General features: G+C 43.6%; 1 protein-coding gene across 6 annotated transcripts in view; it reads left to right on the top strand.

Moving 5' to 3' along the window:
* The first annotated feature begins 2,916 nt into the window (after nucleotides 1-2,916).
* Nucleotides 2,917-16,492, top strand: part of ALDH18A1 (aldehyde dehydrogenase 18 family member A1) — a 41,127-nt gene continuing 27,551 nt past the window's right edge. For 2 of the 6 annotated variants that reach the window (XM_045438343.1, XM_045438341.1), the window contains exons 1-3: nucleotides 2,945-3,151; nucleotides 5,348-5,463; nucleotides 14,169-14,392. In XM_045438343.1, the coding sequence (XP_045294299.1) occupies nucleotides 5,376-5,463; nucleotides 14,169-14,392 (312 nt within the window). In that variant the 5' untranslated portion in view covers nucleotides 2,945-3,151; nucleotides 5,348-5,375. Of the gene's footprint in view, nucleotides 3,152-5,347; nucleotides 5,464-14,168; nucleotides 14,393-16,492 lie in introns of all 6 variants that reach the window. The other 4 variants (XM_045438344.1, XM_045438345.1, XM_045438346.1 and 1 more) reach the window with 4 other exon arrangements.

Here is a 16,492-nt window from a genome sequence, read left to right as displayed (position 1 = left end):
CATTCAAATCAAAGAACGTGGTTCTTTTCCTGGGGTTGGAGCTAAACATAGCAGGATAGGGGGGAGGGAGTGTGGGAGGGTGGAGGCGATGCCAGGAGCCAGAGGGTGGGGAGACTAACATGACTGTAGTAGGAACACTGAATGGGCAAAATAGGTGCTGTGATGGGATAAGAAAGATGGGAACTCATTATATGGGGACTTGAAAGCCAGGCAGAGAGAACTGGGGGAGTTTATTTTTTTCCGCAACATATTAATGATCTGAATCTAAAACTGCCTTTTAATAAGGCATGTACTTAGATATAATAAGTCCCACTTCATGAGCAGAAAATGCTCATTGTAAACACCATCTCTGATGGGTTAATCATTTTGCCCCATTCCAAAGTACCCTGAAAGGAACCTACCTCCCTGGAGAAAAGTGGCAAGGTTCCCATAGCAGTTACTACCAATGTAGGAGGAAGTGCATCTGTACACTTAGAAAACTAAGCCCAAAGAAATTCATTCATCCATTTATCAAATATTTATTGTCTATGTGCCGGCAACACTTCTCTACTCTCAAAAGCTTATATTCTAGCAGGGAAGGCAGACAAGCAATTACCATAAGGTGATGTGTGGTTTAAAAGAACTAGAATAGGATTTCCCAAGTGGAGAAGGCCACTGTTTTTAATGGCTTATAGCTATACCCACAGTTACCTAATTTGTTCTAAGCTCATGGTGAGAATCTTAAAACCCGAAGTGCCAGATGAAACTTACTAGAAAGCACTTTTATTATTTTTGTATCCTCCACCCAACTTCAAACCCAAAGAGCTGACAAACTAACCCATGTTCAGTGTTCTCATTGTTCACCTCAAAGAACTCCCCTCATCTATTTCCCAACTCGCTATATTGCAGCACCACTAGATTTGCAAGAATCCCTCCTCTTCTCACACCACCCCCCACTTTAAAGCAGTAAGTGCTGTCAGCTCTCCCCGATTTGTGCTCCCCATGCCCACTGCTGAAGTCTTTTTGCCAGCCATCATTTCTTACTTGGACCTTTGCACTAGCTAACCAGCCTCTCTGCTTCTACCCCTCTTTACTGATTTCTGACGCACGGATCTCATCATTGTGCCATTCCAGTACTTTATTTTTTTTTTAATTTTTTTAATGTTTATTTTTGAGAGAGAGAGACACACACACACAGAGTGTGAGTGGGGGAGGGTCAGAGAGAGAAGTAGACACAGAATCTGAAGCAGGCTCCAGGCTCTGAGCTTCCAGCATAGAGCCCGACATGGGGCTCGAACTCATAAACCGTGAGATCAGACCTGAGCCGGGGTCGGATGCTTAACCAACTGAGCCACCCGGGCGCCCCAGCTGATACAGTACTTTAAAAGTCATGGGTCTCTATCTTTGGGGATGATAAATTTCAAGCTCTTTAGCATGGCACAGAAATCCCTTTGCAAGGTGGCCCCTACCAAACACCTCTCCTGTCATGTCCCACCTGCAGCCTCTTGTCATAGGACATCTCATGCCTTTGCTTATTGCATTCCCTCTTCCTCATATGATCCTGCTTCCCATTTCTAGGTGAACGACTTCATTTTTAGCCTTCAAAGCATAATTTGAATGTCCACTCTCTTTTAAAAGCCTTGCCTAAAATCCCTGGGCACCTCCTCCTCTAGCACAAATCACAGTGTTGTAATCATTTGGTAACATATGTGTCTCTCCTATAAGGCTGTAAACTCATCAGGGCGCCTGGGTGGCTCAGTCCGTTGCACGTCTGACTTCAGCTCTGGTCATGGTATCACTGCTCGTGAGTTAGAGTCCCGCGACAGGCTCTGTGCTGACAGCTCAGAGCCTGGAGCCTGCTTCATATTCTGTCTCCATCTCTCTGCCCCTCCCCTGCTCGTGCTCTCTCTCTTTCTCTCAAATATAAAAACTAAAACTTAAAAAGAAATTTTAAAAAAAGACTGAACTCATCTAAAGAAGGGAGGATGTCTGCCTCCACGTCTAGCTAATGCCTAGCACATAAAGTAGGCAATGTTTTTTTGTTTTGTTTTAAATTTTTTTTAATGTTTATTTTTGAGAGAGAGAGAGCACACATGAGCAGGGATGGGGCAGAGATAGAGGGAGACATAGAATCTGAAGCAGGCCCCAGAATCTAAGCTGTCAGCACAGAGCCTGAAGCGGGGCTCAAACCCACCAACAGGGAGATCGTGACTTGAGCCAAAATCCGATCCTTAACGGACTGAGTGAACTACCCAGCCGCACCTAAAGTAAGTAATGTTTAATAAATGAGGAAATGAATAAGGAGGCCCAGCAATGTTCTGGAGAAGGGGTAGACGCCTTCCTTGTCACTGGCCCCGCGTCAAGTGCTGTGCAGCCCCTACCCGCCCCCCCCCCCGCCCCTACACCTTTGTCTATACAAAACGTACCCTGTGACGAAAACACAGCAAGTAGGAAGGAGGAAGACGCTGAACTCTAATTTTAAGGGTAGATCCTCATTCGCCTTTGGAATAGTTCCAATTATCAGGGATTAACTACTACTTTTTAAATGCAATACTTCACCAGTGCCCTTGCTGAACAAGAATTGGGCTGGGACCCTTGGGTAAACCCCCAACGACTAGGGGGCAAGTCATTTTATCACAGTGACAACATTTTCGCATTTAAACAGCAAAAGAGCGTGGGTTCTGTAAATACAGGTATGTGCGAGTTGATCCAACCTATTTAAGGTGCGCGTGGGAGATGAGGTCAACTCTGACAAACACTCCTTACGGGTACCTACCAGCAGCTACCTGAGTCAAGCTCCTTTCCCGCCTCCCTGGGAAGCCCCGTGGGCCCCCCGCCCCTTCCCCCGTTCCCTAAAGGACGTGGACGTGCACCGGAGCTGTGGAGCCCCGCCTCCCGGCGTCTGCCGAGGCCTTGGGGCGGGGCGGGACGCGCCACGTGGAGCGCAGACCGTATTCTCCAAGGCGCCTACGCGATTGCCGCGGCGTAGCTCCGGCTTGGCCCTTCGCCCCACGTCAGCAGCGGAGGCCCCGCGGCCTGCGTTTACTCCACCGCCGCTGACGTAACGTCATCTTGCGGGACGTGGACGGAAGCAAAAGGGGAGTAAGCCGGCGCCAGAATCGGCCCGGCGTGCAGTGCCGGCCGTGCGGCGCGGTCGGGTGCTGGCTGTGAGGTAGGCACTCGGCGGCGGGGATGGCGGCGGGGATGGCGCGACGCCGGCGCCTCCGCGGGGGCTGATGCGGCGCCTGGCCCGCTGCGGGGAAAGGGGTGCGCGCCGGCCCGCGGGGGCTGCGAGTGCTCCTGCCGGGCGGGAGGCCGACCCGGCGAGTGGGTGTGGGTGTGGGCGTGCGCCGACCGATGGCGGCTGGTTGAGCAGCCCGGGGCGCGCTGGCCGCCGGGGCGCTCCCAGGTGGCCGGGCGGGGAGGCCTTAGGGTCTTAGGATCTTGGGACACCCGACCTCCGCGGCCGCCCTTGAGTACAGCCACACGGAGGAGCTGAGGGCTCCTTCAGTGGAGGCCCGAAGGCTCGGCGGACACCTCTCGCTCCGCGAGTCCGGAGCCAGCTTCCAGTGCACCTGCCTCGCTGCTGGTGATGTGCCCTGGTTTGTAATTGGCCACACGCCGACTGTCGGCGGCCTCCGTGTGCGGTCCCCCGCGGCCCGCCTGGGCTTTCGTCACCTCCTCCCTTTCAAAACCAGGCCCCCAGCAGCGGGGGAGTTCGCTCACGACCGCCCTTTGCAGTGTGGCACACCAGGGCGCGCCAGACTCCCCGCCCCCTTCCCCCCCCCACCCCCCATCATTCGTCCCTGCTCTCTGGGGGGGCGAGATGTTTCACCGGGTCTTTGTCTTGAAGTGGTGAGCCTTACACCAAGCCCGTGTTCCTGGGTGAAGTTTGTTGGGACTAAAGTTCGGTTCTCTAAGTCAGTAAGATAAGGGCATTCTGTTTCAAACGAGTAAAAGAGGTACTTGAGAAATGTCCTGAGTCAAAACATGGAAACTTTTTCCAATGGATGACGTGGAGTCTAGACACACAGACACACGTACCCTTTGCTCCCTGGAATCAGCTGCCTGCTTATTGAGAGCATCCATTGCAGTCAGAGGCCGTGTGTTACAGGGGAGAGGCCAGGAAGGCTTGGTTTTAGGTCAGCGCTGAACCTAGTAAGTTAGTGACCTTGAACATTCAGAGCTCTCAGTTGCTCTTAGATAAGAGAGAGGTAAACAGTCAGTATAATTAGTGATTATGTCTGTCAGAATATTTATTGAATTCTTGTGCCCGTGACACATCCTGAAGGAAATAAAGAGGAAGTGGTAGGCCATCCTTAGTGCCTAAAAGAAGGAGCAAAGCTGACGTTTGTTGAGCATATGCTGCTCCCACGCATTCCACGTATTGTCTCATTTAATTCTCGCAGTAATCCCACCAGGTCCTTACTGTTACCGTTCCTGATTTACAAAAGAGGAAACTGAGGCTTAGAAATCTAGGTGAGTAACCTTCCAAAAGGCACACAGCTAGCAAGTGCAGAGCTGGAACCCAAATCTGTCTGACTCCAAAATCTATGTTCCCTGTACAGTTTACCATGCTGTCAGTGGGAACTTTATGATCCTGTTGGGAAAAGCAACAGTAATACATGAAGCAGTTACAAGCCGATCTGTAGAATTATATCCAACCTCAGATGCTAGGGTTGCCAAGGAAGTTTTCATGAAGGAGATGGAACTAGAATTTTAGTGTCACAATTTGATTATTTTACTCGTTTGGTGTTCCTCTTAGAGAATTTGTATGTAAATAATTTCAAAAGTCTTTTGAAATGCCAGTCATTCACAGGCATGGCACCCCCTCCCAGGGATGCAAGAGTGTGCTTTAGATTTCTGTAGGCAGGAGGGAGAAAGATGGCAGTAGCCTCTGGCCTTTCCAGCCTCTTCTTGTGCCAGCTAGGGTCAAGCAGACATTTGAAATATGTGGTTTACAGAGTTCTTTTGGGAGGCGATAGCAGGAAGGTAAAGAAGTCCACTGATTGGATGTTAGATCTGTTTTTTGTTTGTTTAAGACTCCCTAGTCGTGTAGGAATTGTAGTGAAGATTAAGTATCCATACAGCAACATTGTACCTTTTTGTCACTCCGAACATTTATAATCCTTAGTTTTCATTTGCTTACATAAAAACTAAGGTCCTAGGAAAGGAAGGATAGAGTTGGGACCTGGGAAGGAGCCATTTGTTGTCTCTTTTCTACATACAGAGCAGGTGGGAGTGTTCCTGATACAGAGGAGTTGGAGGAGAAGAGTCCAGTTCTTGCTCTGAGAGTATGAAGAAGTGGAAGAAAATAAAATTAATTGTGTCTTTTCGTTTTCATGTTTTTTAAAACTGCTTTCGGCAGATACTTTGATCAGTGACCACATCGCATCATGTTGAGTCAAGTCTACTGCTCTGGGTTCCAGGCCTTCCGCCAGCGTCTCCTGCCCTGGGTCCAGTCCACAGCCCTCTCCAGATCTCGTATGTACCATAGAAAACTTAGACATATATGGGAAGTTTGGAAGTGTGTTTCAAGCAAGGTTTTAAAGGAGAAAAAAAAAAAGTAACTTGGCAGAATTGGGCAAAGAGTAAGCAAGGAAGCAGCCTACTGGTGAAAGTGTTTGTACTTATCAATAAAGTGAAACTTTTGGAGGTGATAGCTCTATGGCATTAATTGTGGTGATCGTTTCACCGGTATATACTTATCTACAGAATCATTAAGTTATACACATTAATTTTATGTAGTTTTTTCCGCCTGATTAAGTAATTAAAAGTTTTTCAAGTAAGGTGTTACCTGTAGTTGTTCTCCCAAAAATTTCTACAGGCTATTTTTGTTCATTACTTTTTTTTTTTGTAACTAAGTTTTGAATTGTCAGACCATTATAGATTCATGTGCTGTTGTAAGAACTAATACAGAGAGATCCTGATGCCCTTTACATGTTTTTCCAATATCTCAACCCAGATATTGGCATTGATATAGTCAATATAAGAATGTTTCCACCACAACATCCTTCACGTTTCTCTTTATAGCTATGCCCCTCCTCCCCATCCCTGACCTCTGGCAATCACTAATTATTCTCCATTTCTATAATTTGTCATTTCAAAAAATGTTATGTAAGTGAAGTCATACAGTATGCGATCTTTGGAGATGGATTTTTTTACTCCGCATAATTCTCTGGAGAGCCATCCACGTTGGTTCTTTTTTATTACTTAATAGTATTTAATGATATGAGTATACCACAGTTAGTGTAACTATTCATCCATTGAAGGGCATCTGGTTGTTTTCAGTTTTGACTGTTATGAATAAGGCTGCTGTGAGCATTTGTGTACAGGATTTTGTGTGGACAGAGTTTGCATTTCTCTGAGATAAATGCCCAAGAGTTCAATTGCTGGGTCATATGGTAGTTGCATGTTTAGTTTTATAAGAAGCTACCAAACACTTTTTGCAGAATGGCTGTACCAGTCTACATTCACCCCAGCAGCGTATGAGCAGTGCCCTTTCTCTCCATCTTCCCCAACATTTGATGTTGTCATTCTTTGATTTTAGCCATCATGATAGGTGTGAAAGGATACCTTCAGTGTGGTTTTAACTTGCTTTTCCCTAATGGCTAATGATGTTGAACATCTTCTCTTGTGCTAGTTGGCTGTCTTTGTATCCTCTCTAGTGAAATGTTTCTTTCTCATTTTTAAATAGATTGTTTTTTTATTGTTGAGGTTTTGGAGTCCTTTACCTTCTAGATACTAGTCCTTGGCAGACCCTTGGTTTGAAGGATTTTCTCCCAGTTTACACATAGCTTGTTGTTTCAGTCCTTCAACAGGATCTTTCACAAAGGAAAGGTCTTTTTGTTTTGATGACGTCCCATTTATCAGTATTTTCTTTCACTGATTGTGTGTCTGGGGTCAAGTCTAAGCTTTGTGTAGCCCTGGATCCTGAAGATTTTCTCCTGTGTTTTTTCTAGAAGTTCTATAGCTTTACATTTTACATTTAGGAGTGTGATCCATTTTGAGTTAATTTTTGTAGAAGGTGTAAGGTTTAGGTCAAGGTTCATGGTTTTGCCTGTGGACATCTAGTGATTCCAGCAGCGTTTGTTGGAAAGCTATTTGTCGTGTTTTGCGGGGCTGTTTTCCCTGATATCAAGTAAATCTTATCAGTAATCTGTCTCTAGATCTTATTGTAAGAGGTCATACTTATCAACTAATCAAACTTATCACTATCCAGAGGAAAAAACCCTCTATTTCCCATTCACATAAAGAAGAATATAAGGGATAAAGGATCAGGGTCTAGAGCCAGGTTCCCTGAGTTTTAAAACTAGCTGTGCTACTTACTTACTAAGTAACTTAGTTACATAAAACAACTGTAGATTTAGGTCACAATTTTGTGTTGGGCCTGGCTCGGCTGTAGGGTGGTTCTGTGTCTGTGTCAGAACTCACTGGCTCAGGTCTGATTGTTGAGATCTGGGTGGCCTCTGCTGGGATGATGAATCATCTCTGTTCCATGAGGCCTCTCATCCTCCAGCAGGCTAAATACGGCTTCTTCATATGATGCTTTCAGGGTTCCCAAGTAGAACATGCAGGGAAGCCACAAGACCTCTTGAGGCCTAAGTTCAAAATTTATGCAGTGTTACTTCTGCTACATTGTAGTAGTCAACACAAGTCATAGTGCTGGCCCAGAGTCAGAGGATGGGAAAACAGAATCCATCTGTTGATGGGAGAAGCTTTAAGGTATTGTGGCCATTTTTGCAGTCTGGTAATGTTAACAAGTTACTCGGCTTCTCTGGGCCTTAGTTTCCTTACTTATAAAATGAGTGATAATACTAACAACTAACTCGTAATAATACTGAACTCACGAGAATTCAGTGTGATGCTGATAACAATAGCTGACACCTTTTTTTTTTATAATACCAGCTAATATTTATGGAGTCTTTATTTTGTGCCAGTTTTTGTTCATGCATCAAGTTGTTTTATCCCCTACAACAGGTAAGGTAATGGCAAATAAGCACAAGGGTTGAGATTCCAATCCAGTCAGTCTAGCTCCAGAACCTATACTCGTCCTTTTATATATCCTCTGCCTCTGTAAAAGGTGTGTGAATACCTAACACAATTCTCTGTATATACTAAATATTCAGTATTTTTATAGTTTTTACTATTGCTTATTCTCATTGGTCTCATTCACAGAAAGAGGCACTTTCTGATCTTTTCCCTAGATTTTTCAATTTTGTGTCCAGATTTTTCTGGATTCTGGAGCCCGGTATTCACTGACATGATAAGCAGAAGAGCAGAAAAGAAATAAGAAAAGCAAAGTTAGAAAGTATGTACATGTAAACACAGAAGGAAATGGAAGGCCAGGAAGGGAGATAGAAATCCTATCAGAGTCCCCTCTTGTTCAGGCCTGGAACACAGGCTCATTGATTGCTGAGCATCAGTGCATAATGCTGAAAGGGTAGCTTACTTCTCTTCCCTTGGTGTATGGTGTGTGGCACTTTTGAGGAATATGGACAACTTTCTTCTCACCCCACTCCAGACACATGTACACACACACACACACACACACACACACACACACACACACACACTCAGTATCCCCTCATTCTAACCAGGAGGAGATGGCTTTTCTGAGGAACCTAGAGCCCTAAAGGTTCCTTAGAAGATGGGAAGAGATTACCCATCCAGGGTAATCTTAGATTTTTTTCTAACTAATCAAGGCCTTCGTGGTCCTCAGTATGGATCCTAAAAAGTGTGATACTCTAGAACATAAAAAATGCCCCCAGGAAGGGTAGGGTCAATCTGGCAGGGTACAAGCATTGCTGAACAGGAAACCCAAAAAGCCCTGGATCCCACAGAACTGTCCCTGGTGCTAGAATCCACTGGATGTGACTGAGCTTGTCTGGATGTGCTTGAAACCTTATTCATAGTTGTTTCCTCTTGTTGAACCTTGTCAGCTCTGATCGGCTGTAGCCGCAGCCAGAATGACCCTTGGCCGCAGCCAGAATGACCCTTGACCGCCTGGCACCAAGGTGTGCTGGTATCTCTGCTGATAAAGATTGTGGGTCAGGAACCTTTTTCATGCTAACCTGGTCTGCTAGATAGTGATTGGTTTCTGCCATTTGATCACCTGGACTGACAAGTTTGTCACTACCTGTGTCCCTAAGGTACCCTCTTACGCTGCCCCACCCATGCTCAGCACTCTCCAGGACCCGATAAGCTCTTCAGGGACAGGAAAGAAAAATGGCTATCAGTCCTAGTCCTGATAGCTATCAAAGGGTTGCATGATACTTGGGTGTAGCCCAGAGCTTTGTAAATAGTCGCTAATGATCCCAGATCCACACCGAAGAGGAGTAAGTCTCTCCCTCTGCCACCCCCTGTCTATAAGTCATTGAGGCCAGAATTATTATGTGTACAGCTTTTAAGCTTAAACCTAGATGTATATGTTGCTTGTGATAATATCCCTGGAAACTGAGCCACAGTTCCTGTATTGGTGAACTCAGTGAAAAAAGGGAACTCTCCACAGAACTTAGCCCCAACACAAACCAGCCCTGCAGTCCCTGGGACTCCCACAGCAGGAAGAGACAACTCACCTGTGAGTCCAGTAAAGTGCCGAGTCCCAGTTCTATCCCAGAGGATGGACCTAGTGAGCAGCTTTGTGCCAGGAACTAGACTGCAAGCTGTTGTGAAAAAACATATTGGGGCGCCTGGGTGGCTCAGTCGGTTAAGCGTCCGACTTTGGCTCAGGTCACGAACTCGCGGTCCGTGAGTTCGAGCCCCGCGTCGGGCTCTGTGCTGACTGCTCAGCCTGGAGCCTGTTTCAGATTCTGTGTCTCCCTCTCTCTCTGACCCTCCTCTGTTCATGCTCTGTCTCTCTCTGTCTCAAAAATAAATAAACGTTAAAAAAAAGTTCTTTAAAAAAAAAAAAAAGACCATATCATCTTGTATCTCCACAAAGCTGAAGCATAATCACTTTTAAAAATGGTAATTTAAGAGACACAAAAAAGGACTCTTTACTGCTTCATTAAAAATGTTCATTCTAAGATTTGTGTGTGAAGGAAGCAGAGGGGAGGAGAACACACATGATCTTCTGGTCCACGAGAATAAGATTCTGCGCACTTTACCCACCATTGTTACAGCATAGAGAAAATGATAGAAGTCGCATTATAGTTAGAGAAGTTAGTGGTCAGGAGTTAGAGGTAGTGGGTCTAGAGATATCTGGGAAATCTGTCAATGTAAAGGAGGGCGATAATGGTTGATTCAAGTGGAGTAAGTTACTTTGCAATAGTACCATTTTAGAATGGTCCAAAAAGTGGCTTGGAATGATTTCTATAGTAATTCATTCAAATTTTTATGAATTGCATGTAATGACACATAGAGAACTCTTTGAGGAGGAAGTGCGTAAAGTTTAGTCCTGTTGAGGACCTCTATTACTCATCTTGACTTCCTTCTTGTAATCAAGGAGTCCCACCAAGAGAATGTCCATTTGCTGTGAGTAAGACCATCCATCAGCAAGGCTTCATTTGCCTTTCTGCCTGTGCACTCATTCTTCTGTATCAGTTACAGTTAGGTCAGGTGTACATAATAGAAAATCCAAAATTAAAATGGCTCAAACAGGATAGAAGTCTGTTTCTCACTCTTTTTTTTTTAAAGGTTTTTTTTAAGTGTATTTATTTATTTGGGGGGGCGGGGTGCAGAAAGAGGAGAGCGAGAATCCCAAGTAGGCTCTGCATGCCAGCACGGAGCCCAATGTGGACCTCAGACTCATGAACCATGAGATCATGACCTGAGCTGAAGTCAAGAGCCAGATGCTTAACCAACTGACCCACCCAGGCACCCCTAAAGATTTTTATTTTTAAGTAATGTCTACACCCAACGTGGGGCTCAAGCTTGGAACCTCGAGATCAAGAGTCATATGCTCTACCAACTGTGCCAGCCAGGCATCCCTCTCTCTTTTGAAAGGAACCTGAGGTTCTCTAAGAAGGGAAGCAGTCCAGGGCTTTCAGAATAGCTCTGTGAAATCATTAGGCATCCACACTCCTCCTTTTTAGTTACTCCAAAGTTCTTGATGTTTTCCTTACAGTCTAAAATTATGTTGGAGCTCCAGCCTCATACCCGTGTTCTAAGCAGCTGGATGGATGAAGGGAAGAAGGAAGCACTTCTCTTTTGAAGGAAATTTCTAGAAATCCCCGTAACATTTTCATATGTATCTCATTAACCAGAACTTAGTCACATGGCAATGTCTAGCTGTACAAGAAAGTTTGGGAAACAGTTTTTTGACTGGTGGCGGTGCTCTGCTCAAAGTCTCTTAATTTGTGAGAGAAAGGGCTAATGAGTAATTATTAAGCAGCCAGGAGGAGGAGTTACATCTGTGAGAAGTGGGGAAGGGATTCAGTGCTTGCCATTCAGCTCTTACTGCTTTACTTTTTTGACTTTATGCAATATATGTGAGTGTGTGTGTGTATGTTTGTGTGTATGTGTGTGTGTGCAATATTTGCTTCCTTAGAAATCCTGTGTAGTGTTGCAGGAAGAAAGAATCAGGAAAGGATTGCTTAGAAGCAGATATCCAAAGGGATTGAAAGTGTCTGACTCCAACACTCCTTGTCCTTTAGAAAGCTGTCAGGTTTTTTAATCATTGTTATAGACACCTAAAATCAGGTTACCATGTTGGAGAGAAAATTTATAGGTGGATTGGTTATGATTTTTTACCACTCATACCAATTACTTTGTTTTTTTTTTATTTGTTTATTCTTTAATTTACATCCAAGTAATTAGCATATAGTGCAGCAGTGATTTCAGGAGTAGATTCCTTGATGCCCCTTACCCATTTAACCCGTCCCCCCTTCCACAACCCCTCCAGTAACCCTCTTTGTTCTCCATATTTAAGAGTCTCTTATGTTTTGTCCCCCTCCCTGTTTTTGTATTATTTTTGTTTCCCTTCCCTGTTTCATATCTTAAAGTCCTCATATGAGTGAAGCCATATGATATTTGTCTTTCTCTGACTAATTTTGCTTAGCATAATACCCTCTAGTTCCAGCCATGCAGTTATAAATGGCAAGATTTCATTCTTTTTGATTGCCAAGTAATACTCCATTGTGTATGTGTGTGTGTATGTATGTGTGTATATATATATATGTATATATATATATATGTGTGTGTGTATATATATATATGTGTGTGTGTATATATATATATATATATATATATATATATATATATACACACACACACACATACACACACACACCATTTCTTCTTTACCCATTCATCCATCGATGGACATTTGGGCTCTTTCCGTACTTTGGCTATTCTTGATAGTGCTGCTCTAAACATTGGGGTGCATGTGCCCCTTTCAAACAGCATACCTGTATCCCTTGGATAAATACCTAGTAGTGCAATTGCTGGGTTGTAGTGTTCTGTTTTCAACTTTTTGAGAAACCTCCACACTCTTTTCCAGAGTGGTAGCACTAGTTTGCATTCCCACCAACAATGCAAGAGGGTTCCCCTTTCTCCACATCCTCACCAACATCTGTTGTTTCCTGAGTTGTTCATTTTAGCCATTCTGACAGGTGTGAGTTGGTATCTCATTGTGGTTTTGCTTTGTATTTCCCTGATGATGAGTGATGTTGAGCATTTTTCATGTGTCGGTTGGCCATCTGGATGTGTTCTTTGGAGAAGTGTCTATTCATGTCTTTTGCCGATTTCTTCACTGGATTATTTGTTTTTTTGGGTATTGACTTTGATAAGTTCTTTATAGATTTTGGATACTAACCCTTTATCTGATGTGTCATCTGTAAATATCTTCTCCCATTCTGTCGGTTGCCATTTAGTTTTACTGATTGTTTCCTTTGCTGTGCAGAAGCTTTTTATTTTAATGAGGTCCCAATAGTTCATTTTTCCTTTTGTTTCCCTTGCCTCCAGAGACGTGTTGAGTAACAAGTTGCTGCGGCCAAGGTCAAAGAGGTTTTTGCCTGCTTTCCCCTCGAGGATTTTGATGACTTCCTGTCTTATGTTTAGGTCTTCCATCACATTTTGTCTGTGGTGTAAGAAAGTGGTCCAGGTTCATTCTTCTGCCTGTCGCTGTCCAGTTTTCCCAGCACCACTTGCTGAAGTGACTGTCTTTATTCCACTGGATATTCTTTCCTGCATTGTCAAAGATTAGTTGGCCATACATTTGTGGGTCCATTTCTGGGTTCTCTATTCTGTTCCATTGATCTGAGTGTCTGTTTTTGTGCCAGTACCAATTACTTTGTTCTTTAATGTCTTTGCTAGTCAGGCTCACTCTCTTTTTTATAATGGTGTGATTTCTTTAAAAGCACGCTTTTTTTTTTTCCTGATGATGAAAGCAATGTGTTTTGTTGCTTAAATTTGAAAGATAAGAATTAGGAAGAAAATTAAAATCACCTGTAATTCAATAAAAAATAAAAACATTAACGTTTTGATTTATTTTCATCTTTTTTCCATGCATTTAGACACATAGGGGGAACTAACGTATCATGAGCGTTTTCCTATGTTATTAAAAATTCTTACAAAGTTCATTAATCCTTCTGACTTTTTTTGGTGTTTACTCCACTTGTGATTTTTCCTATTATGTATAACACTGATGAACAGGCTTGTGATTAATCTGTCTCCATCTCCAGTTGGTCTCTTAGAATAAATTAAAAAAATTTTTTTTTAATGTTTTATTTATTCTTGAGAGAGAGAGAGAGAGAGAGAGCATGAGTGAAGGAGGGGCAGAGAGAGAGCGGGACGCAGAATCCGAAGCAGGCTCCGGTCTCTGAGCTGTCAGCACAGAGCCCGACACGGGGCTCGATCTCACAAGTGGTGAGATCATGACCTGAGCCGAAGTCAGACGCTCAACTAAGCCACCCAAGCACCCCAGAATAAATTTTTGAACTTAGAATTACTGCATCAAAAGATGTGAACATTTTTAAGACTTTTGATATATTTTGCCAACATGTCTTCAGGAAAGATTGTTTTGTTTAAACTCCTCACAGTGTTTGAGTGTATCTGGGACCTGTACTGGGTATAAACTCCACACAATACTGGAATAAGAACATGCTGGATATACTGCCTTTTGATATACTGATTTTACTCCATCAAGAATGATAAAGCTATTTTTTTGGCTAAACTGATTAATATTGTATATTTATCTTTTTAATGAGAAGTTATACATTTCTCTTTTTGCTCGCATTTGACTTTGGGAGCTACAGACCGTGTCCAGCCTTCAGCCATCAGACATGTTCGTTCTTGGAGCAACATCCCTTTTATCACTGTCCCCCTCAGTCGTACACATGGCAAGTCTTTTGCCCACCGCAGTGAGCTGAAGCATGCCAAGAGAATCGTGGTGAAACTTGGAAGTGCCGTAGTAACCCGGGGGGATGAGTGTGGCCTTGCACTGGGGCGCCTGGCATCTATTGTTGAGCAGGTAATTGCCAAGATGGAAAATTCTCGTGAACAAAAATAATAATGGAGTTTTTAAGCTCTCAGTTCAGTTTTGTTTGTTTGTCTTTTTCAGCCCTGACTTTATTCCCAACCCACCCTAACCATCAGTTCAGGTTTATCAGCTTGTAAAAGTACTCTGAGTGTAATAGATTTAACACAATCTGAAAACTCCCTTTGCTAGTGAAGATACCAGTGGACCCAACATCCCAGGGCAAGCAAAGGGGGATGTCAAGGAGTAAAGTTGATTTCATGCATTTCATGGCCTCAGGCTTCTTAGTGATAAGGAGCTGTACATGTCAGTAATTCTTAATTCTGCCTGCACATTAAAATTGTCTAAGGGGCCTGGCTTCACGCTCAGTCTCTGGGGTGGGGCTCAAGCACCTGGATTTTTAAAGTTCCCTGGGTGACTAACACGTAGTCAGGGTTGAGTATCCAGATGGATGTTGAGCTTTTTTTTGTTCCTGTTTTGCTAAGCTTTTTTTTTGTTCCTGTTTTGCTAAGCCTTTTATTTTTTAATTAGGCCAATAATATTGAAATAAATATGAGCTATCATTGCAAAGATTTTCCAAGTTCAGATATTTGAAAAGACTTATCAAACTCCACAGAGATACCCATGTAAGACTTTCATTTAAAGGCAAAGGATATAAGGCAGCAAGAGAGAGAGAGTACAAGCAAGCATCGGGTGTCCGAGAGACATCTGTGCACAAGCCCCCCAAGGTATTTATTTGCACAGTCTGTTTCACATCGAATCACAAAGAGATCTTTATACAGGGAATCTTACTTAACCTTTGGAAGGGCTCCAAGCAGAAGTTTCCATTGGGGATTTTATGTCCCACTGACTATGCCAACAAGCCAGGCTGACTGTAGACTATCAGTAAAGAAACTGACCTTAGGGGTCGACATGGGACTTTTAGACTTTAAACATCACATTGCAGATCCACTACCTATCTTTGCCAAGAGCAGGTATCAGTAAACTTTTCTATAGGAAACTTTTTCTACAGAAGGCCAGATAGTAAACATTTTAGGCTTTGTAGGCCAGATGGTCTCTGTCTCAAATACATGTCTCTACCATTGTAGCACAAAAGCAACCATAGACAATATGTAAATGAATGGACATAGCTGTGTTCTAGTAAAAAGTTTATTTACAAAACCAGGTGCAGGTGAGATTTGACTTGCTGCGTATAGTTTGCCAGCTCCTGACCGAGAGTCAAAAACCAGACATCCAGGCATTACAGAGATAAAACTAGAACTTTTTCATTCTATCTGTAACTCAACTGTGTCCTCCATGACCATATTTTTAGTTTTTAAAAAACAATTTCTCTGATGAGTTGGTGACTGCTAACTAAAACTTGATGGAATTTTCTTTTCAATATTTTTTGTATTAAGCAGTTTTATCAAGTCAGCCTCTCAGATTTCGTCCATCAGATCAATTCAGTTGAACAGATATGTATAAAAAGGCTACATTGTGAGAGACTTCACAGACGTGTAACTGTTATCTCTGCCCTTGGGGAGCCAGAATCAGGACTTCCAAAGCACTTAGGTGATTGTTCAAGGCAGTAAGTAATCAAGCAAGTGGGCCCAAACCTTTATTGATGTTCGTATCTTGCAATCTTTGGCCAGCCAGTGGAGGCCACTTTGTTGGCTCCTGAGTCTGTCTATCATGGTCAGATGCCTTGGATAAGACAGTTGACTCTGCATATTAGTAGTGCCCTGATCTAGAAAGCCCTTCCATGAGGTCTGTGGGTATCTGGCGACCTAAGCAAATCATTACTGGAGTCTTCCCACTGTTTTCATCAAGTTTCTCCTCTGCACAATATCTTCAGTCTGCTTTGGAGACCACCACAATTTCTCTACATGGCTTCTTGCCTAATGAAATGATCCACTTCATTTCCCATTCTCTCTGGTGAGACCACCACCACTTTCAGGCTTACTTCCTCTCTGGCCCACCAACATGACGTACTCATTTCTGTCCTTGTCCCCCACCTGGAATTCACTCATAGAGCCTCCCCTTCCTTAGAATCACACAACTCCATGGGCACCACTCACACTGTGCACTTAGCAGCAGGGAACATTTCCCCTCTGT

This window comes from Leopardus geoffroyi, chromosome D2 (genome assembly GCF_018350155.1).
Source record: "Leopardus geoffroyi isolate Oge1 chromosome D2, O.geoffroyi_Oge1_pat1.0, whole genome shotgun sequence".
NCBI lineage: Eukaryota > Metazoa > Chordata > Mammalia > Carnivora > Felidae > Leopardus > Leopardus geoffroyi.
Note: the sequence above shows the minus strand (reverse complement) of the source record. Positions and strands in the feature narration are given on the sequence as shown.